This window comes from Peromyscus maniculatus, chromosome X (genome assembly GCF_049852395.1).
Source record: "Peromyscus maniculatus bairdii isolate BWxNUB_F1_BW_parent chromosome X, HU_Pman_BW_mat_3.1, whole genome shotgun sequence".
Taxonomy (NCBI): domain Eukaryota; kingdom Metazoa; phylum Chordata; class Mammalia; order Rodentia; family Cricetidae; genus Peromyscus; species Peromyscus maniculatus.
This window is the reverse complement of record NC_134875.1, coordinates 19,861,205-19,884,046: the sequence shown is the minus strand read 5'-3', so window position 1 is coordinate 19,884,046 and position 22,842 is coordinate 19,861,205. Positions and strand designations below refer to the sequence as shown.

Below are 22,842 nucleotides of genomic sequence, written 5' to 3'. Positions count from 1 at the left end.
TTCTCTGTCTGTACAATTCTCTCTGCATGCATTTATAGAATGAAATGATCAGAGAGGCACTACCTGCCCACATCTAGTTGTCTGTCTCAGTGCAAGTACAGGATAGTGGTAAAAAGACTTGATTATTTTGCCTTTCATTATGCACACTGAAGGCTTTCACATGTGTGCATACCACTCCTGTCCCTAAAGGGAGTTCCATTTTCGTGATTTCTTAGCCCTAAATGAACTAATTATGACTAATTTCTCTGTAGAAATAGCTGAGCATTTAACTTACTGATAATGGGAAGGGGGGTCTTATGTAGCCCCTTCCACATGATACACATCTGATACTAGAAGGGGGCATCCCCAAAACAGCCAGGTAAAGAAAGACATGTGGCTTATACTTGTTGGCCCCATCAGGACCAGGCCAGATGGAAACTGCTTTGTGATTATTTTATCCCTTCTCCATTTATGCAGGTATCTCTTAAAAGATAAATAGCATACATGAATTTTAAAGATATATCAAGGACTAATTATGATATTGGGCAAGGTAGTCATATATTTTTAAGTGTTGTTTTTCATTAAAAATGACACACTTCATACTATATTTAAATTTGAACAAAGGCTTTTAAAATCAGATACACAAGCCCCACCTTGCCCAAACCCACCCACCCTTCCAGGCTGCAGCTGCTCCCTAAGACAGAGCCTGCCAGTGCTGATTGGACCAAGAGGTGAGTCTTTGTTCTCATAGCCAAACACCCCAGCCTCTAGGCTTTGGGCCAAAGGGCACAGCCTGTGCCCCCACACCACCACCCATTGCAGTCCCAGTTACAGGGCAGCAGGCAGATCTCCTGCAGACAGGTCAGACTATCACCATCCCCCAGCAGACCCTGTAACCCACAAGCCCCACCCCTCCCAAAGCCACCCACCCTCCACGACTGCAGCTGCTCCCTGATACAGAGTTCATCAGCACCAATTAGACTAAGAGCTGCTCCCTGAGACAGTCCATCAGGACCAATGGAGTCCTGTGTGTGTGAACATGTGTGTCTCTGTGTCTGTGTGTGTTTCTCATGCTTTTTCTCTGACTCTTCTTTTCTGTTTGCTTTGTCCTATTCTGGGTCATTTGTTTTTATTTTATCATTATGGTTGTTTTTATTTTTATTATTATTATTTCGATGGCTATGTATATTCTAATAAGAGGGAGAAAGAAAGGATGTGGATTTGGGTGGGTGGAGAAGTAGGGAGGATCTGGGAAGAGTTAGGGAGAACTGTATTTAGAATATATTGTATTTAAAAATCTTATTTTCAATTAAAAAACTCATCCCAGAAATGTTGGTCTTATTGGGGGTACAAAGGATTCAGAAAGTGATTTTTTTTTAAAATCCAATTATAAACACACGGAAAACCAAATATGAAAGGTTTTCCAACTGAGATGAGTTTCGTTTTGCAAGTCAGATAAGAGCCCTAGAGCCAGTAATTAAGAAACACAGGACAGACTGAATCACAAAGCACACTCAGACAGACAGGCAGGCATCAAATTAATAAAGATACAGACTCTTTCAATGGAGTACAGATCATCCCCATTCTCCATGCAAAATGGAATCCCCATTGTCTTCAAAGACTTCAGGTAGGAATTCACCCACCTTTCTGATCTACTTATTTAGCAGCTGTCTTAAGCCTGCTAAGATTCCAGGACAGGAAAAATGGGTCCCACCTCCCCTTGGGTCCTTCAGTTTCCAGATACTGTTGTTACAGAGCATCACATGCTTAGGCACCTAAAATAGGGCACATCTATTTGAGTACAGTTCTGGAAGGCAGCCGTATAAAATCAAGGAGCTAGCTAGGTTTACCAGCTTCTGGACCAGTGGTTCTCAGTCGAGTGACCCTTTCACAGGAGTCACCTAAGAGCGTCGGAAAACAGGGATACACTTACATTACGGTTCATAACACTAGAAAATGACAGCTCTGAAGAGAATGAAAATAATTTTATGTTTGGGGGATCACCACGGCATGAGGAAGTACTAAAGGGCCACAGCTTTGGGGAAAGCTGAGAACCCCTGTTCTGGAACTTCAAGAGGGAAGCCATTTTTGTTGTTCTTTTCAGCTTTCAGGGGCACCTGTGCTGTGTGGCTCCAAGCCTGGCGTTGGCATCAGCCTAAGATCAGCTTCTGACTCTGATCTTTCTTCCTCTTGTCTCCTGTGATCACATGGGGTTAACCCAGGTAATCCAGTCAGACGCCCGTATCTGAGGACGGGTCCAGAGTCTGTTTTGTGAAGATTGTACCATAGTATCCTTGGGATGGGGCTGTCTTTGGGGGCGACACTTTTCTACATGCTGTTGTGACCTGGTTTGCTTTCTACTGCTGTGATGAGCACCATAACCAAAAACAGCTTAGGTGCAGAAGTCTCATCTTATCAGGGCAAGAACTCAAGCAAGAGCAGAGACAGGAACCGTGGAGAAAAGCTGTTTACTGGCTTGGTCTCCACTGCTTTCTCAGCCTTTTTTCTTAAGAATTTAAAAAACTTATTTTAACACACACACACACACACACACACACACACACACACACACACACACACATATGAATATTTTGCTTGCATGTATGTCTATGCACCATGCTCCCACAGTGTCTGCAGAGGCCAGAAGAGGGCAGTCAATCCCCTGATACTGGAGCCACATGTGGTTCTGCACTGCCACCTGACTTCTGGGATGCAAAGGATGGTCTTCTGCTCTTAACCACTGAGCCATCTCTCAAACCCTACCCTCAACTTGCTTTTTCATATACCCTAGGACCACCTGCTCAGGGACAGCACCACTCACAGTGTACTGGGCCCTCTCCCATTAACTATTAATCAGGAAAATGTCCAACAGGTAAACCAGACCCAGAAAGACAATCATTGCATGCTTTCTCTCATGCATGGAGTTAGCTTTTAAGCTTAATATATGTGTGTTTCATTTAGGATAACCACAGGGATTAGGTATCTAGTAAGGGACCATGGGGAGGAGGAGATCTTTCAAGGAAGAGGAAATAGAATATAGTGTAATAAAGGAATAAATTAGAAACTAGTAATTTGTGGGTGGTATTGTGTTCCCCAAAATATTGTGCACTCTAATAAACTTATCTGGGGTCAGAGACAGAAGAGCCACTAGATACAAAGGCTAGAAAATGGTGGTATTCACCTTTAATCCTAGCACTCCAGAGGCAGAAATCCCTCTGGATCTCTGTGAGGTCAAGGCCACATTGGAAACAGCCAGGCATGGTGACACAGGCCTTTAATCCCAAGAAGTGAGCCTTTAATCCCAGGGAGAGATGGCAAAAACAGAAAGATCTATAAGGCGAGAAGACCAGAATCTAGAAGCATTTGGCTGGTTAAGCTTTCAGGCTTTTGAGCAGCAGTTCAGCTGACACCCATTCTGGATGAGGACTGAGAGGGTTTCAGTCTGAGGAAACAGGATCAGCTGAGGAATTGGCAAGGTGAGGTAGATGTGGCTTGTTCTGCTTCTCTGATCTTCCAGCATTCACCCCAATACCTGGCTCATGTTTGATTTTATTAATAAGACTCTTTAAGATTCATGCTACAAGTAATAGAAGGATTTAATGGAGAGAGGTCTCAGGCCCAGCATCTGAGTCCGGATATGACATGAATCCTGGGAGAAACTCTACTATTGTAATTCTGCTAAATGAACATGGCAATAAAATGACTTCAAGTGACTTCTAATTGCTCTACCCATAGTGAAGGTTGTTCAACCTTCATCAGAGATGGTTCTTCTTAAAATAGGTGATAATTAACACAGAGAGCCAAAACTGGACAATGGGAAGAGACAGAGAGAGCTTGGAGCATTCAGTCTTAAATCAGACATCTTTATCAAACCCCTCCCCTCAAGTTTCAGCGATCTGTGCAAAAGATGAGACAGAAAGACTATAATGACCGGAGGGGATGGATGACTCCAAGAAAACAGCATCTTCTGGACACAACAAAGCTGACACACATATGGACTCACAGAGACTGTGACGTCATGCAGAAGACACGCACAGGTTCATACCAAACAAACCCCAGCATGGAGGGGAAAACAGACACAAAGTCCCACTTCTAAGCAAGAAGCTATTTCGACTGATACATGTTAGGAAAGGGAAAATCAGTTTTCTCCAGTAGAATGGCACCGAATACATCAAACCCACTCAAGGGCAGGTCCACACTCAGAAGTAATGGGGCAATTCAAAAGGGACTCCATGATTTTTGTGTGCTTTTGTTTTGTTTTGGTAGTTTTTATCATTTTGGGTTTATGCTTATTTGTTTTGATTTTGGTTCTCTTTTATTTAGAGACAAAGACCGTGAGTTGGGCAGGTTGGCAGGTTGAGGGGAAAAGAATAAGTTCAAACTATACTGTATGAAAAATCTTAAAGACAATAAATTAGAAAAAAGAAAATTCCCAACAGACTTGCTTACAGCCCTGTCTGGTAGAGGCAGTTCCTCATTTGAGGGTCCCTCTTCCCAGGAGACTCTAGCTTTGTGTCATGTTGGCAAAACTTACCAGCACACACAGGCTGAGAGAAAAGCATTTCCACCCATGTCTAAAACTATCCCAGGAAAGAAACTGACAGATTCCATGGACACTAATTTGATAAATGTCAGGAAGACATGGGTTTTACAGCGTGTTTCAGCTTTACAATGTAAACCCTGAAGACGGAGGCACAGCCATCCTTCCCTCTTCCTGCCTTGTGTACTGCGAAGGCTTCTTTGCTTCACAGGTGATGCTAAAATCCTGAAGTCACAGGGTAGACAAGCATCCCAGAACATGGCCACTGACCAGCTCTCATCCACCTCCTGTCTTTCTTTGCCTCCTGTCGCCACACCTCACTTCTTAGGATGGAGTCATAGTGGGAAAGACATGGAGGAATACATTCTATAAAGGCCAGTCCTGGTTAGATTCAGGTTATTCTCAGGGCCAGCAGGCAGCCCTTGGCTTTCTTGATGGACCTCGTATTTTAATCTTTGAAGTCACCTCACCAATCACGGTTCTTGTGTTCAGCATTCGACATCAGTTAAAGACAGACATTGAACACATATTCATACGTTTGCCATATCTTAACGTTCCCTGTCCTTATTCATGTGAACCTAGCCCAGGCTAGACATCTGAGGTATTCTCTCTGACCACACAATTGGTAAACAACCGGATGCAAGAAGGAAATTCTTGTAACTGCCCGTTGGACTGGATAACATGTGAGAAATGGGGCTGACACCTCTCAGCATCAAAGCTAAAGAGAGTCTCATTGTTGCAGAGATCTTAGAAGGAAGCAGGAAGTGGGGCCTGGAGTGTGAGCCTGCTTCTACTTAAGAATAGCCAGTGCAGGCCCGGGGCTTAGGTCTGACAGCAAACAGAGGAATGCAACTCAACTGCCTGGAGCTTCCTGGAGGAATGAATGCCTTTCCCTTCAGAGCGCAGCAGCGACTTCGGACACCAGGGGGCAGAATGCAACAATGTTCGAGACTTGCTTTGAGCCATCAGGGCACTGATTTTCCCACCTTTCCCTTGTTCCAGATGAACAGCAAGCCCTGCTAACTCCGGAGGCTCCGACTGCAAACTCCTTAGAAAATACCACAGTTCCCTCCACATTGGGAATGAAAGGCAAGGATGGGCTCCTGAGGCTGGGCATTAGATGACTAGCTTTAGAGGACAGGCTCCTCCTAGGTCCAAAATTGAGCCTTTGGTGCTTACCATTCTCCATTAATTTGAGGTTATAGTTTGTCCTGTATTAAAACTACAGCTAGCTTAAAAGCTAATCTCATGTTAAAAATCTGCTCTTTTTTGATATTGAAAAAAATATTGGTACTCAGACGTATCGGAGAACCAAACCTTGAGCATTTTACCTAAGGAACAGCACTATCCTGCTAGGGTACCAGCTACCAGGCATGCATTTAACACCTGAAAATCCTCTCAGAGTCCCCAGACCACCCTCCTCAAGGGCACATCACATGGTTTTGTTCTGACCCACAGGATACAAGTCTTCAAGAAAACAAAAACGACACAAAGCAGCAAGAGAAACTTGTTTATTAATCAAATTCCAGTATTAACAAAAACTTATCAGCAAAGGCTTAGCATTGGTCAGTTCCTGGACCAAAGAGGAGGAAATACAACAAAAAGTGTAGTCACAGACCATGAATACAGGACAAACTATAACCTCAAATTAATGGAGAATGACCACAGTTAGAGTTGAAGAATTCAAAACCCTGACTAACCTAGAATGGAGCTCAGTGGTAGTGTGTGATTTGCAAGCTCAAGGCCCTAAATTCACTCCCCAGCACCAGTAAAGAAAAAAACAAAAATAAACTACCTGAGCTAGAGATGGAGCTCGGCAGTAGTGTGTGATTTGTAAGCTCAAGGCCCTAAATTCACTCCCCATCACTGGTAAAGAAAAGCAAAACCTTACCTGAGCTAGAGATGGAGCTCAGTGGTAAGAGTGTTTGCTTTGCATGTGCAAGGCCTGGAGTTCACTACTAGCCAAAGCAAAACAAAACTAACTGAGACCTTCATTCCCACTAGGAAGGAAAGTGTGACATTCACAGCTATTAACAACTTACTTCAATACAGGCTTGCATGTCAATATTTTTCCATTTATGGTATGAAGAATGCATATAATCTGTATGTCATTATCACAGCATTTGTGAAATGGGTACTGCTTGGGAATAAACAATATTCGTATTGAAGGCAAACAAGATCTTACCAGGCCCAGAAAACCACATGCAGGACCGTGGGGAGTAGGGGACTATCCTAGTATTGGTAAGCCTTGGAAGGCGGGCTTTGCATCTCGCTAAAAGCAAAGCTCCTCTCTGAAATAAGCTCAAACAGCACCGTCCTTCTGAGACAACCCAGTGCAGGGGAAGGCTCTTAGGAGGCAGCATCTTTTCTTTGGTCCTGTTTCCATGAACAGATTCTTGGGGAGTTGTGCTGTAAAGCTTGCAGCTGGGTGATCTACTGGCTTGCCTTGTGGGGGGCACGCTGAGCACCCTGGCTCGCCTTGGCTTGGTTCTCCCTTGTGTGGAATTTTAAGTGTCTCAGCAGGCTGGATTTGTGTTTATAGCTTTTCAGACAGTGATTGCATGGAAATGGTCTCTCATCAGTGTGTCTCACTTGGTGTGCAATAACATGTGACTGCCCTCTAAAGGTTTTCCCACAGAAGGGGCACTGGTGAGATCTGGAAACTACCTGAGGTCTCACATGTTCTATCAGGCCCAAGGTATACATAAACTCCCTCTTACATAGCCTACATTGCCGTCTTTCTTGGTCAAAATAGTCTGCCTCTGGCTCACTGACAGTTGCCGCCTGAGGAAATGAATTTCTGGACAGAGCATACACATGAACATCCTTCTGGGAAATGAACTGCTGCCCATAGCGGTCTGACCCACGGGAGGGCCCTGGCCCATAGCGGTCTGACCCACGGGAGGGCCCTGGCCCATAGCGGTCTGACCCACGGGAGGACCCTGGCCCATAGCGGTCTGACCCACGGGACGACCCTGGCCCATCTCTAGGACCCTGTTGTGCTACCTTTCCTGTTTGAATTTCCAGGTGAATATTACATTGCTGCCGGTGAGCAGAGCATAGCCCTAACTGCTCACGAGAGAAAGGCTTCTCATCGGGAGGAGCCTGTGTATGGGCTCCAGAGCTGAGAGGCTCCTGTACTTCATTGGAGGTCCCTGGCATCTCCTGTTGGTTCTGGTTTTCCTCAGGCTCCTTGGTGTCAGCCAGCAGCTGTTCTGGGGGTTCTTCACCAGGAGGTTCCAGATCTTCATATTCTTTGGCTAAATGGAACTCTGGGAACGAAGCAGAAAATGGACTCATCACTTTGATCTGTGCTGACATATGTCCATCATTTTCCCCTTCCAACATCAAAAGCTGAGAGAAGGAATGGAAATGGCAGCTGTTAATGTGTTTCATAGAAAATAAATTCTCAGAGGGTGGGTGGAACTCTCAAGTAGCACCGCTGACCTCCTTGATGAAGTCTACCTTTCTCCCCCATCTCCACTGGCTTCTACTGGCTCCCTTTCTTCCTGCCGGAGTCTGGTAATTGCCCTGCATGTGGAGAACGCAGCAGCCCCTCCACGTATGTCGATCTGAGCAGGTCAGAGAACAAGGTCCAGCAGGGCTCTGCTATTGCGTGCTAGAGGGGAGAGGGAGGGCACTTGGAAACTTCTTCACAAACTGTCTCCGAGTTCACTCAGCCTGCTGTTTTGGACAAGGGAAGTCTCCCCATCAGTTTCCCCCTTGTTTGGGGTAACTTCACCAGGAACCCCTGACCCTGTCTGCTTTGGCTTTAGAATTTCCAGAATACAAGAGGAATGCTGGCAGGAGGCTACTGTGCTCCAGAAGTCATGAGACTCCATCCAGGCTTAAAGTTGACGGACTGAATCAAAGAGTTCCTCCTGGACCTTAGAGGGAAATATTTAACTGGAAAGCAAATCACCAAGAAAATCTTTCTCGTGGTTTCCAATGGAGACCAAGGAGCTCTCCTACTGACTGCCAAAGTGTGTGTGTGTGTGTGTGTGTGTGTGTGTGTGTGTGTGTGTGTGTGTGTTGCACTGATTGCATTGGTTTTACAGGCAGCCCAGATTATCTGTACATTTTTATTTTTACTGAAGTTTAGAAGTACATTTTGTTGAAAACCACACAATTAACCACCAGCCATTTCTTTTCCCTGTCAATCTAAGGACCACAAGGTAAAGTATCCCAGCCCTTACTTGCTCCCTGCCCCCTCCTTCAGTCCTAATGCCTCAGCAGACAGCCTGTATTCGCTTCTCTTTCTTAAGTACTGCTCCACATGACATGAGTTGCAGTGGATTTTAACCCTAAACAACCTTGTCCATTCTAACGTCATCCTCAGTGGTTCAGCAGCATGTGACTCAGATGCACATACCCTCCACATCCTGGGCAACCAAAGCTCTGTTCCTGGGATTCTCACCCATTCTTCTCTTCAGCTTCTCTGCTCATAGCCCATGCTAGTTTAAGCCATTAACCAATCCTATCCCCATCCTCAATTCCCACCCTCCATTCCTGCACATTGAATAAAATACCATTGCTTGATGCTAAATGAACTTGATACTTAGTGAGGGTATTTTCATGGATCTCCACACTGCTTCCTTCTGCCTGCCTACCAAGGTAGTAAGGACATCCAGATCTCTTGTCATAAGGCTGAGATTAAACTGTTTCAAGGTACATGGTGAAGAGAGCATTAACTAGTGCCAGCATAAGTTATGGTTGGAAGGTACAAAGTAAGGTAATTCGGGAGGACATTTGACCATGTCTATTTTGTTAAGGGAACTAATAACTCAACCCTGACCCAAAGCCATGAGAGAACTTGAGCTCTCAAAAAGAAACCAAGAGCAGGAGGTAGGGGTTCCTTTGCCTTACCAATATCCAGAAAGGGCCCACATTTTTCCTCCTCTTCCTCCTCATCGATGTTCATTTCCTGTGGCTCTGCTGGTGGCATTTCATGGAGCTCCTGGTCAGGTTCCATTAGCTGGAGTGCAGGTGGCCTCACATGCATGTCTGACCGTGTGAGTAATGTGCCCATCGGCACCAGCTCTTCTAAGAGCATATCTCGGATGTTGATCTGAGGAAATATTAGAACCCATCATCCCACTGGAAAAACAGCTACTTTTACCTCACTGTAAATATATCATTACCATCGGCAATGCAAGGAGTTTTAAGATTTCCAGTAACCACTCACCGGGCAGTGATGGCACATGCCTTTAATCCCCAGGACTAAGGAGGCAGAGTTCCAGGCCAGCCTGGTCTACACAAGAAACCGTGTCATCTTGGAAAACCAGAAAGAAAGAAAGAAAGAAAAGATATCCAGCAACCACTGGAAACGACACATTTAAAGGAAGAGGTGGGGTCAAATACATTCACACAACTGCTTTATAGCCTAACTGGCCACATTTCAGTTGCTCAAGAGCCAGGAGAGGCACATGGCTCCTGTACTGAGCAGGACATGTGTAGACCCTTGAAGATAATACCTTACATTGTCAAGAAAACCCGAAAGACAGAGAAAGAAAGCGAAACCACTCACTCACTTGTGCTACCTTCGGGAGCCAGAAACCTTTGGCAGAGCCCTGTCCCTGCAGCCAAGTGCCCTGGAGCTGAAGCTCCTGCAAAGCAGCCCCTGTCCCGATCCGAGATCATGAATCTCAGCTGGCTGCTCCTGCTGCTTCCTCCCACGGACACTGCCCTGTGCTCAGCCATGCCTTCCCTGAACAGAGGCTTCAAGAAGTGACTCCACACAGAAGGTAATGTTAGTCTTTTGGATATGCTGGCAGGAGCTGCTACTGGAATTTAATGGGCCAGAGATGGGCAAATCACTCACAAGGCTTTCTCAAATTCAGAACTTCCTCCCTCAAACACTCATATAGACGAGAAACCCGAGCAAGAATCTGTATATTGTTACACATTTCTCTGTAACTTAGATGTTGGAGAGATGCATAATCAATCATAGGGATAGCATAGTATTTATGGTTCCTGTTTACCCTAACCAAACTCCTTGCATGGCATTGGTGTGCTTTACAGTGAGGTTAAAGCAGCTGTCCACTTAGGGATATCACATGACCAAAGGCAAAATGGTCACAGCATTGGAAATTTTGATGCTAATTCCTGGCTGTCCTACCACAGTGAGAGTAAGCAGAGACACAGGCATGGGACCACTTCGTGGTAAAGCAAAGCCCAAGCACATTTATGCAAAACTTAGTAATGCTTCATAATAAACTACGTGCCTGTTTTTCTATCCTTTCTAGACTCGACTTGACTTTGGGTTCTCAAACTATTCTATAAAGAACCTAACAATACATAAGCCATGCAACACCACAGAGATACTTTTGGAAACTTACGCTGCCGGGGAATTTCGTTTACTGATAATAAACTAGGCATTGTCATTTGTGTGTTAGAGAGAGGGTACGGGGTCAGGTACAACGGGGAACCTATGACCCCTAACCTATGACCCCTATGCCGACTCCAGCTGACCCCCACAAAAGAGAATGTTGAAAAGGACTCTGGGAAAGGCTAGGGGCTGTGGAATGACGCAGGGACAGAATGTCTCATCTTGACCCAGCTGCCTGGGCACTTCTTTCGAGCTGAGAACAACCCAGCGCGGTTCTCACCTTGTTCTCCGGCTCCCCGTTGTCTTTTGGCAGGTTTTCTACCAGGGTGAAAAGGCGTTCTCTAGTCTCCAGGCTGAGCATGCTCCTGCCAGTCTCTGTGTCTGCGGGGAGAACTTTCAGGAATTTCTCCAACACGAACACCGCCAGGATCTGTTCCACAGACCGCGTCTGTGGCCTCAGCCACTGAGAGCAAAGCTCCCAGAGTCGGCAGAAGGCTTCTCGAGGCCCAGCTGCTTCTTCGTACTGGAACTGCATGAAGCGCTGCTGGGAGGCTTTCCACGGTGTGTTGTACCCTTGAGGCTGAGGCTCCTGGGGGCACAACGAGGGGGTCTCCATGGCAGACTTCCCACGTGCAGCCATTGTGCCCCTTGGCTGGCTGCTCACAGCTTCTCTTGGGCCTGAGGTCTCAGCTCTCAGCTGTTTGGCTGGGCATTCAACAGGGAAGCCACCTGCAGCAGAGGAGGGGACTCCGTGAGAAAGGAGCCAGAGCACTGGTGACAAGAGGGAGGGTGTGGTCGCTGCCCCTCAGCTTTTCAGAATCTAACCAAAGGTGCTCACTCTTCTCAGAAACATAACTGTACACGTCCAACTCTGCACCCCGCTGCCAAAAGCGTCACAGAGTGCCGCCCTCCACAGACTCCCTGGGCCTGCTCTCCATAGGTTAGGCACTGGCCCCATGTGGCTACTGAAGTGGCATTAGTGGAAGTTGGAGGCTCTGTTCCTAGCCACGTTCTCCCATGGGCATCAGTGAAGAGCCCTAGCTGCCATTGGGCCGCTCAGCTGGAGTGTTCCCCTGGACCACCAGCCGGGACCATCTACTCCTGACAAGCCTCCTGAAGAGGTTCAGGACTAGAGAAATGGCTCATGGGAAAAGAGCACTGTCTGCTCTTCCAGAGGGCCTGGGTTTGAGTCTCAGTACCCACCCAGGGCTCACAATCATCCATAATGTGGTTCTAGGGAGTCTGGCATCCTCTGCAAACGCCAGGCATACATGTGGTATATAGACATACATATAGAAAAAAATCTGCACACGTAAAAGAAGATGTTAATAATAACACTTTTAGAAAGGTACAGGTCTGTAGCTCCACTCCTCACATCATAATGGTAATCATGTGTTTCTGAATACAAGGATATCGCCAAAAGAACAAGAGGACACCTACAATTTCCGTGAAAAATCCCTCTAGCTTTAAGTCCCCCTTTAGTAACCTTCAAACAGTAACCTGTGCTGGAGCTGGGCTATACCAGAGTAACCAATCTTCACTCCCTTGATCTTGTCATCACAGACTAAGTGTAACTGCATTAATGACCTCATGCCAGTCTCGAGCAAGTTTTCTCTGCAGGGCCTTTCTAGTGGCTTTTCTAGAGGTAAAAAAAATCACACTGTGGAAAGTGATACCATAAAGAATATCTCGGGAGTTCCCATTGAGGGATGTATACTGAGTTCACACCACATCCTGTACCAGATACTGTCTAAACATCCTTCAAAGTGTGGTTAATCCCCATTAGAACTTAGGAGCCAGAAAATAATATTTTTTTCCTTTGTGGTGATGGGGAGTGAAGTGTGAATCTTAGAGCCACTGAATTAAACTGTACCAGGCCACAAGGAAATTGCCAGAGGGCAATGGAGATGAGGGCTGAAGAAGGCCCAGTCCTCTGCATACCTGCATATGATTACCCCGGGCTGTATGGAAACAGTCTTCTGGGGATCTGTGGGATCACAGAAGTGCTCACACACAGTCAGCCTAGCTCCCAGGAACTGGACCTACTATTATGATGTAGAACTTCTTTCTCTGGCTGGATTTCAAGCTCTCCCCTCCCAATCGCCCTCTGCCCCTCAGTCCCTCTCTTCCTCCCTTCCTCCCTTCTTCCCTACTGCTTCCCTTCCCTTTACTGAAACAGTTTCTGTTCCTGACCTCTTCTCCAGAAGGCTGCTCATCCAAAAATGCTCAGGCCTCTCTGCCCACCCCCAAGCCATCAGCTCCACTCCATCTTCTCCATAACAGCTCTGTACAAAGGTGAAGAGACACCTAGCCCTTGTGTAGGTGACTCATAAACAGCAATGTGACTGGCCAGTGAAAGGTCCTCACAAATTAACAATGAGGCCACTGGTCACCATGAGCTTCTACCATTGCCGACCACACCAACCTCAGGCTGAATCTATTGCAGAGAAAATTGCATGTCTATTGAACATGGACAGAGTATTTTCCAAATCATCATGGATTGCCAGTATAAGTTATAATGAGCATTTCTACAGCATTTACCTTGTATTAATGATTATGTCATCTAGACACTATTTACTATTTTTAGTTTTTAAAAATAGCATACAAGATATTAGATATTAGAGGCAGGCGGATCTCTGTGAGTTCGAGGCCAGCCTGGGCTACCAAGTGAGTTCCAGGAAAGGCACAAAGCTATACAGAGAAACCCTGTCTCGAAAAACCAAAAAAAAAAAAAAGGGGGGCTGGAGAGATGGCTCAGAGGTTAAGAGCACTGACTGCTCTTCCAGAGGTCCTGAGTTCAATTCCCAGCAACCACATGGTGGCTCACAACCATCTGTAATGAGATCTGGCGCCCTCTTCTGGCCTGCAGCCATACATGCTGTATACATAATAAATAAATAAATCTTTAAAAAAAAAAAAGATATTAGATATTATGTCATTTTCAGACAAAGTCTGTTTTAGTGATTCTCTTTCCCCCAAAATCCCCACCTCACTGCTCCCCCTAATAGTCTCTCCCCTTATAGCCTCCCCCTTTATAGTCCTCTTTCATGTCTGGGGCATCTTTCCTCATCATCTATTATTAACCTCTCTTGGTCTCCTCCATAGATTTTTGGGTTTTTCCTACATTTGAATCTGTTTATATGTAGTATATTATGTATATAAATATAGTACATCTATAAATACACTATAATCCCCATTTGAGGAAAAACATGCAGTTTATGTCTATGTCTGGTTACCTCAATTAATATCATACTTTCCAGATCCATCCGTTTTCCTGAAATTTTCATGATTTCATTTTCCTTACAGTTGAACAAAATTCCATCATGTATATGTACCATATTTTCATATTGCTTCTTTAGTCACTACAGCAAGGAAATGGAACCAGACTAGATGCCTATCAACAAATAGATGAGTAATGAAAACCTAGACGTAATTTTAAGGAAATATGATGATGTGTATAACTTGTATTCAAACTCTAGGTCATTTTACCTGAGGGTATTGATTTAGTCTGAAAGAATTACAATATCCCAGAGCATGGATAAGAAAAATCCTCCATGGAACCCTAAGAAGCTTCTAGTTTCCTTGACCTGGGCATCTAGGCTTCAGAATGGAACCCTTTGGGCTTGGGTCACCCAAAATACCCGTTGGAATTTTATTCAACTATAAAGAAAATGAAATCAGGAAAATGGATGGGTCTGGAGCCCCTAAATCTACAGGCTTATTTAGCACATCAATAGTTTACTTAGTAAGGTGAGCAAAGCATTGCAGAGAGAGACTGGGGTGAAGTGCTCCAACAGCCAGGGGAAATGACTAGTGGGTCTTGTGTTTTTTTTTTTTTTTTTTTTTTTTTTTTTTTTTTTTTTTTTTTTGGTTTTTCGAGACAGGGTTTCTCTGTGTAGCTTTGCACCTTTTCCTGGAACTCACTTGGTAGCCCAGGCTGGCCTCAAACTCACAGAGATCCGCCTGGCTCTGCCTCCTGAGTGCTGGGATTAAAGGCGTGTGCCACCACCGCCCAGGCCCACTTATTATTGTTGATATTATTATTATTATTATTATTATTATTATTATTATTATTATTAACTGTGTGTGAAGTATATGTGACAGTATGAGTGCCATGTGGATTGTGGTGCATGGGGAGGCCAGAGGAGGACTTCCAAGAGTCTTTGAGATTATTCCCCTTTACTGTGGGTTCTAGGAATGGAACTAGGCACATCAGGCTTGCGCAGCAAGTGCTTTTTCCTCTTGAGCCATCTAGTCCTATCATGACCTAATGTTCATTTTAATTCACATCAATTGTTTGAACCAGGATACTGTCTGCCTTCAAGTCTTATCAACTGACTAAAATTAACCCTCCCACCCTAACCCCACAACAAACAATGGCTTCTCAGTCCCTGTCCCATCTTGTCCCCAGTTCCCAGGGCTAAATGTATCACCCACCTGGCCTCCAACCTTCTGGTGGAGATCCACGCTCCAGTGATGCCAACTGGTACTCTCTGCTGCAGGTACTTCCTGCCCCTTCCCCTATTCCTGGGGACTGCCAAGGAGCTCGTGTGAATCATTCTCCTCATCTTGTACTTGGGCACTTCATGAACTGGGACCACCAAGGGTTACCATCTTCCCTCACTGGCTCCTGGATCTGACTGATCAGCTGTCTCCTTCTGTCACTTCTCTCCACCCACCACTGCCCCATGGTGCTGGCCTTCCAGACCACCAACAAAGAAGCTAGGTTTATAGGCCCTTTTCAGAAAGGAGCCTCCTCTTTCCCCACTAGCAAAAGCTCAGTGTATACCCAGGGCTGCATAGACTCTGCCAGCATGTTGCCTTTGGCAAGTCTCACAGACTAACAGTTGTTTTCCACAAGAAAGCCTGTTCATGGCCCAGGCTGGCCAACAAATATCACCTTAGCCTGCAAGTCAGGTGAGTGTCTAGCACCATGGAGATAAAGAGGAGAACCCCCCACCCACCCACCCACACGCGCACACACACACTACATCTGCTTCTCCACTTTGTGCTCTCTTTGGGTAACTATGAAAGTAGTCAGATATCTCTCTCTCTCTCTCTCTCTCTCTCTCTCTCTCTCTCTCTCTCTCTCTCTCTCTCTCTCTCTCTCTCTCTCTCTCTGGAATCCCTGTCTCCACTTGAGAGTATGGGACTCACTCTTCGGTGTTCTCCTGTTGACTTACAGAGGAGTTGCTTTCCACTTTTCCTCACTCAGTCTCCAATGCAAGCTTCACATTCCTCAGCCACATCTGCCCCTCTTTCCTGGCATTTCAGGACAATGTTCCGTGTAGCCTTGAAACTCGCTCTGTAGACCATGCTGGACACGAACTCATAGAGATCTGCCTGCCTCTGCCTCCCGAGTGCTGTGATTAAAGGCTTGCACCACCATCACCTAGTCACACTAACCTTTTGAAGCTCCAAGCAAGCATATCTCACCTTTAGGAGGTGCCTTTGGCACACACAACTTGAGAAGCAGACTTTTAAGCATCAGAGTGGAGAGATCCTAGTCTATGTCTCATGATCAGGTCAGGGGTAGTGAGGTCAAGAAGGCCAGGTCACCCACACAATACTGCACAGAGTGTAGATGGCTTCCCTTGTATTTGAATATGACGAGAAAGCACGAAGACTGGAGATTGAACCAGTAATATGGTATTAAGATAGAATAATCTTAGCACTCAGGAGGCAGAGACAGGCAGAACTTGATGAGTTGGAGACTAGCCTGGATATCTTGTGAATTCTAGGCCAGCCAAGGCTAAATAGGAAGACCCCGGCTCTATTAGGTCTCTCGACTTCTTAGGAGCAGTCATGTCCTTCCGTTTCTTTCTTTCACTCAGTATCAAAAAAGAAAAAGAAAGACGGGAGATAGTTGAAAAATTAAAATCCAAGTTTAAGTTTCCTGATAAACTTTCCTGTGTGGACTTCTTCAGTGTCTCCAATGCTCCCCAACTCATTTCAAAATGTTATACAAATATATGGACATTGAACAATATACTTGAATAATTGTGCATTTTTTTAAAGAAATAGAGGCAAAACTTTGAAAATTCTAAAAACCAAATGAAAATGAAAGCACATGTGATTTGGCACCTAAGTCATAAAATAGAAACAGTTCCAAGAAGATGATCATTAACAGCCACGAGTGCTTATGTTAAAATAAGACAGCCTTCAAATATATTCCTTAATGATGCACCACAAGACATTAGGAAAACAGGAATGAGACTAATACAAAAGCAGTATACGGAAAGAAATAAGAAGGATTAGGGTAGTAATGAAACATACACTAATTGAACAATACTAAGAGTTCAAGGCCAGCCTAGCCTACAGGGCAAGTTCCAGGACAGCCAGGCTACACAAAGAAACCCTGTCTCAACAAAACAAAACAAAACAAAACAAAAACAAAAAAACAAAAACAAAAAAAAACAAAAACATCCAAAAATTTAAAAAAAAAAAAACAGGACAATACAACAAAAGAATAAAAGAAAAATTTGGTTCATTATAATAATAATAAGTTCCATAAACCCTTAATCAAACAATTATATATTACATCAAGAAATAATAAAATTGGAAGTTAAGTCTGGGCACTCAGCGAGAGACTCCCTCTAACTTAAAAAAAATGTTAAAAAAAAATATGGGGATATAGTTCAGTGGCAGCATGCTTTCGCAGTGTACAAAGCTCTGGATTCCCTCATTAGTACCACAAATAGAAGTTAAAAATTGAGATGAAAAAGAGGAGGCTATAGCAGATACCAATTCATAGGCTCAATAGGGAATACTTTGAAAATCTGTATTTTCAAAAGCCAGAGAATCTAGAAGACATTGATAAGTTCCTAGACACTTGTGACCTGCCAAAATTAAATCAAAAGGATATAAAGCACTTAAACAGATCTACAAGAAGCAGCTAGATTGAAGCAATAAAGAAACTCCCAGGAAACAAAAACAAAATTTCCAAGTTGATTTCTTTATGTTCTGTGATCAAAGTGTGTGATGTCTTCATAGTTCTTGTGGAGAAATATGATGTGATCTGGGAGGAGCTGGGAGGAGGAAGTAGGGGTTAACATGATCAAATATGTTGTATATATCTTTGAAATTCTCAAATAAAAAAAGTGTGTGTGTGTGTGTGTGTGTGTGTGTGTGTGTGTGTGTGTGTAAACCCAAAACCAGATGATTCACTATCAATGCCTACTAAGCCTCTAAAGAGATAATGCCAATGCTCCTCAAATCATTCTAAAAACTAGGAAAGGAAGGAACACTACTAAACACATTTTATGAAGCTGGTATTACTCTGATACCAAAAATCAGAAGACACAGCCAAATCTAGGCGAATTTTCCTGATGAACACAAATCCAAAAATAATCTACAAAATACTTAATACCCAAATTTTGCAACACATTCAAAATGACCCTATCCCATGAACAAGTTGACCTCATCCCAGGGATGCAAAACAACGCACTTAATAGGGACAGCAATTCCACGATCATCTCAATAGCTGAAGTAAACATCATTTACAAAGTTCAACATCCCCTCTTGGTAAAAGCACTGGAAAAAAAAAAAAACTGGGTCTAGGAAAAAAAACCACATCTTTATATAATAAAAGCTATACATGACAAGCCTATCGCCAATTATAATAAATGGAGAAAAACTGAAAACATTTCCTTTAAAAATCAAGATACGAGGTTATCTGCTCTTTCCAATAATATTTAATACAGTGGTTGAAATCTTACCTAGAGAATAAGGCAAGGAAAATAGTAAAAGTGCCACAAACAGGAAAGGAGTAATTCACATTATCCTTAGTCATAGAGATCAAGATCTGACACCTAAAAGACCCCATAGACCCTCTAGAAAATTCTTAGATCTGATAAATTGAACAAGGTAACAGGATATAAAATCAGCATATAAGAACCAGTAGTTTTTCTGTACACCAAGAAAGAGCTTGTTGACAAGTAAATCAGAGAGCAGGGAACCCCATTCATTAGAGTTTCATAAAAATACAGAGCTGGGTGTGGTGGCGTGTGCCTTTAATTCAGCAAGCTGATAAAGGAAAAGTGTTGTGACTTTGAAACCAAATTGTGCTACATGGGGAATATCAAGCCAACCTCGTCTAAAAAATAATAAAAATAAGTTACCTAAAAATAAAACTAACTAAGGAGATGAAAGGCCTTTGCAATGAAAACTTGAAAACATTGCAGAAAGAAATTAGACATATGGAAATGGGAATACTTTCCCCCTTTCTTGGATGAGCAGATTAACATTGTGAAAAATGACACTATTTCCGAAAGTAGTCTACAGGCTTCATATAATCCCTATAAAAAATTCCAACAACATTCTTCATAGAACTAGAAAAAACTCATAAAATTCTTATGTAAATACAAAAGATCTCTGACTTGCCAAAGCAGTCCTAAACAGAAAAACAATATACAATTTAAAATTTCACTTAATAGCCAGGTGGTGGCTATGCACCCCGGCAGATCTCTGTGGGTTCAAAGCTCACCTGCTCTACAGAGTGAGTTCCAGGACAGCCAGGGCTGTTACACAACCAGCCAGCCGAGTTTTGACAAAGCAGTCAAAAATACACATTGGAGAAAAAGACAAGCTCTTCAAGATATGAAAATAAAATCGGGAAGGTTGATGCATGTAATCCCAGTACTTTAAGAGGTGGAAGGAGGAGAATCAGGGGTTCAAGGTTATCCTTGGCTACATAGCCTGTCCCCCCCCCCAAAAAAAAACTGAAAACAGAAAAGTAAACAAACAAACCAAAATGGAAAAATAAATGGTGCGGGATGGGGGTGAGGATGAGTGTTTATATTTAGAAGAACAAAACTAGAATTGTGTCTCTCACTCTGCCCAAAATTCAATTCAAAATGGATGACACTTGAACCTCAAACTGTAGAGGAAAATAAAATTGAAATATCCCAATACAAGCACAAGCAAGGATTTGCTGAAAAGGACCCCAAATAGCATCCTATTTTATTTTTATTCACCTATAAAGAATAAAAATATAAAGAATAAAAATATAAAGAATAAAAAGAATTCAGTAAACCAGATGGAACTGGAGGTCATAGTGTTCAGAGAAATACTGTCTCCAGTCTGAGGGAACTTGAATTACAGTCACAAATAGTCCAGAAAATACTGTACAAATGTATATTAAAAGGCTTCTTCACACCAAAGGAAATGAGTGGCAGAGTAGCGTGAAAAGACAGCCTGTATAACAGAAAAATAAAGAAATATAAATAAAAAACTTTGCCAACTGCACTTATGACAAGATATTAATATGTAGACTCTATAAAGAATCCCAAAACATAAGAACAATGATGCAGTCAATGAATGGATTAATGAATTGAATAGATAATACCCAAAATAAGACATACAAATCACCAACAAATACAAGAAAAAGGTTCAACATCCTTAGCCATCGGGGGGGGGGGGGGGGATATTGAAGCTACCTTGAGATTCTGTCTAACCCAGTCAGTCCGAACAGTTAAGATTAAACAAATAACAACAGATACCAGTGTGGATGATCGGGAAAACTAAACTAGTTGTCAGGCTGTGGTGGCACACGATTTTAATCCCAGCACTCAAGAGGCAGATCTCTGTGAGTGTAAGCTGAGGCCAGACTGCTCTATGAGCTACATGGAGAAACTCTGTCCCCAAAAAACAAAAATAAATAAAATTTAAAAAGAAAGCAAGAAAAAAACTATACGGCCACTACAGAAATTGCTCTTTTGGAAGCTAATTTTTTTTTAATTTATATATATATTTTATTTTACAATACCATTCAGTTCTACATATCAGCCACAGGTTCCCCTATTCTCCCCTTCCCACCCCCTCCCCTTACCCCCAGCCTACCCCCCATTCCCACCTCCTCCAGGACAAGTCCTCCCCCGAGGATTGCGATCAACCTGGTAGACTCAGTCCAGGCAGGTCCAGTCCCTTCCTCCCAGACTGAGCCAAGTGCCCCTGCATAAGCTCCAGGTTTCAAACAGCCAACTCATGCAATGAGCACAGGGAAGCTAATTTTTTTAAAAAACGGAAGCCAAAAGTTAATAATAATAAAAGATAAAACTGTAGAACTACCATGTGGAACAGATATACCAGTGGATTTATATATAAATTTTCTTCATTATTTATATGTATTTCACAAAGAGCATAAGGCAGTCTACCAACAGAAATGTTCGCCTGTTCTTATTTATTCCAGCACTGTTCTCAATAAACAAAATATGAAATCATAGTAAATGCCCATCTACAGATGAATGGATAAAGGAAGGGTGACATATATACACACACAGTGGAGTTTTATTCAGCTATAATGAAAAATAAAAAATAAAATAAAGCAAAGTTTTTAGTAAACTAGATGGAACCAGAAATCCTCATGTTTTGTTTTTGTTTTTTTGTTTTTTGGGTCTTTGTTTGTTTGTTTGTTTTTGGTTTTTTGAGATAGGGTTTCTCTGTATAACAACCCTGGCTGTCTTGGATCTCCCTCTGTAGCCCAGGCTGGCCTCAAACTCCCAGAGATCTACCTGGCTCTGCCTCCCGAGTGCTGAAATAGCATGCCCCACCACCGCCTGGCGAGATCCTCATGTTAAGAGACACAAATCCAGATCCTTCCTTCCTTCCTTAAATTAACAGTCTCACATTAATTGGCAAGTCCTTACTCTTATTCGATCAGCTTGGTTATCTCGTACCCAGATCTTATTTTTCATCCCCTTATGTCACCAATCTACTCATGTATTTTATTTTTGTTTCTTGTTATGTGTGTCCACACTTAGCCATGGCGAGCCATGTGCCTGTGGAGATCTGAGGACAACTTGAAAAAGTCAGTTGATTCTTGTGTTCCGGAGACAGAACCCATCAGGTCAGGCCCTCCTAGCAGCTGCATTTACCCTCTAGGACACCTTTAGGCTACCAGACTACCTCATCCTACCAAGACCTCGCAATATGAATCCTAATGTCCATAAGTCACACACTTGGTTTGAGTCACAGATCTGCTTTTACTTTAACGCCATACCACCCGCCAGCCTTCAAAGCTCAGTCATTGGCCAAAACAAGACCATACTCTCAGTACCACCCCAAAGAACGCTTCCCTGGTCCCGATTCCCAGGATCAGTTGTACCTACCATACACAGTCCTCAGCGTGCCGAGCGGCCACCCTCCACAGCCTTCTTCCTCTTCCTAGGCTTGGACAGGGACTGGTATGTGGCGCACTCCTCACGCCTATCTCCTCAGGCACCTCAGGAACTGAGACAATCAGGGGGGGCGCTACCGCTACTCTTATTGTCCCTGCCTCTGACTGGTCCTCTTACGTCACCTTCGCCCTGGAGCATCACAGCTCTTCACACCGGGCATGCACAAGCTGGACTCGGCTAACCCTGAGGCAACGTAGCTAGGTTTTTAAAACTCCTCTAAGAAAGAAACATCTCCCCTCCCCACTGGTAAAAAGGTCTGAGTTCCAGAACTAAGAAAGGTCTGGCCATTTGCCACCTTTGACAAGTCACACAGACTTACGGTTCTTTTACACAAATCTGAGCCTGCTGAGGGCCGGAATACAGCAGAAACTGTCACTTCAGCCTCCTCAGATAAGGATCTAGCACCTCAGGGATATAGAGTCCCTCTTTCCACCACCCCTATCTACTCACTTGTAGGTGACTGACTGTCACAGCTGGGCTGGACGGGTTTCCAGGTGGCTTCCTCAGCTTCTCTTGCCTTTTGAGGCTAAGAGGGACCCCTCAGGCGAAGCCTATTTTCAAGAGGCAACTTTTGCGCATGCGTCTTAGGAAGCCGACTTTCTGGACCAGGGGTGGAAGAGCCCTTGTGAACGTCCGATGAACAAGACTGGGGTAGTGGGGTCAACAGGAAGTCAAAACCGGCCATTCTATATCTCAAACTGCTGGACAGTGTTTTCTTCATGGGAAGATTGAGGGACCCCAGTGAAACCTTTTAATAGTTTTCAACTAATTTGTGTTTTAGTATCATATTACTTCTTAAAATATTCTTCACTATTTAT

The 22,842-nt window shown here is 43.7% G+C and overlaps 1 protein-coding gene across 1 annotated transcript; it reads right to left on the bottom strand.

The window, feature by feature from the left end:
• Positions 1–6,015: 6,015 nt before the first annotated feature.
• Positions 6,016–22,315, bottom strand: LOC143270829 (uncharacterized). Its single transcript, XM_076561971.1, has 4 exons — positions 21,956–22,315; positions 11,128–11,576; positions 9,386–9,587; positions 6,016–7,791 (listed from the first exon to the last, which is right to left on the bottom strand). The coding sequence occupies exons 2-4, from the start codon at positions 11,485–11,487 to the stop codon at positions 6,953–6,955; spliced, it is 1,401 nt and encodes a 466-aa protein (XP_076418086.1). The 5' UTR covers positions 11,488–11,576; positions 21,956–22,315; the 3' UTR covers positions 6,016–6,952.
• Positions 22,316–22,842: the final 527 nt, after the last annotated feature.

Coding starts and splice junctions, on each gene's coding strand:
- LOC143270829 (XM_076561971.1), bottom strand. CDS start 11,487: ATGGCTGCACGTGGGAAGTCTGCCATGGAGACCCCCTCGTTGTGCCCC. Junction 9,588..11,127: donor ACGGGGAGCCGGAGAACAAG/GTGAGAACCGCG, acceptor ATATTTCCTCAG/ATCAACATCCGAGATATGCT. Junction 7,792..9,385: donor TGGGCCCTTTCTGGATATTG/GTAAGGCAAAGG, acceptor CTTCGTTCCCAG/AGTTCCATTTAGCCAAAGAA.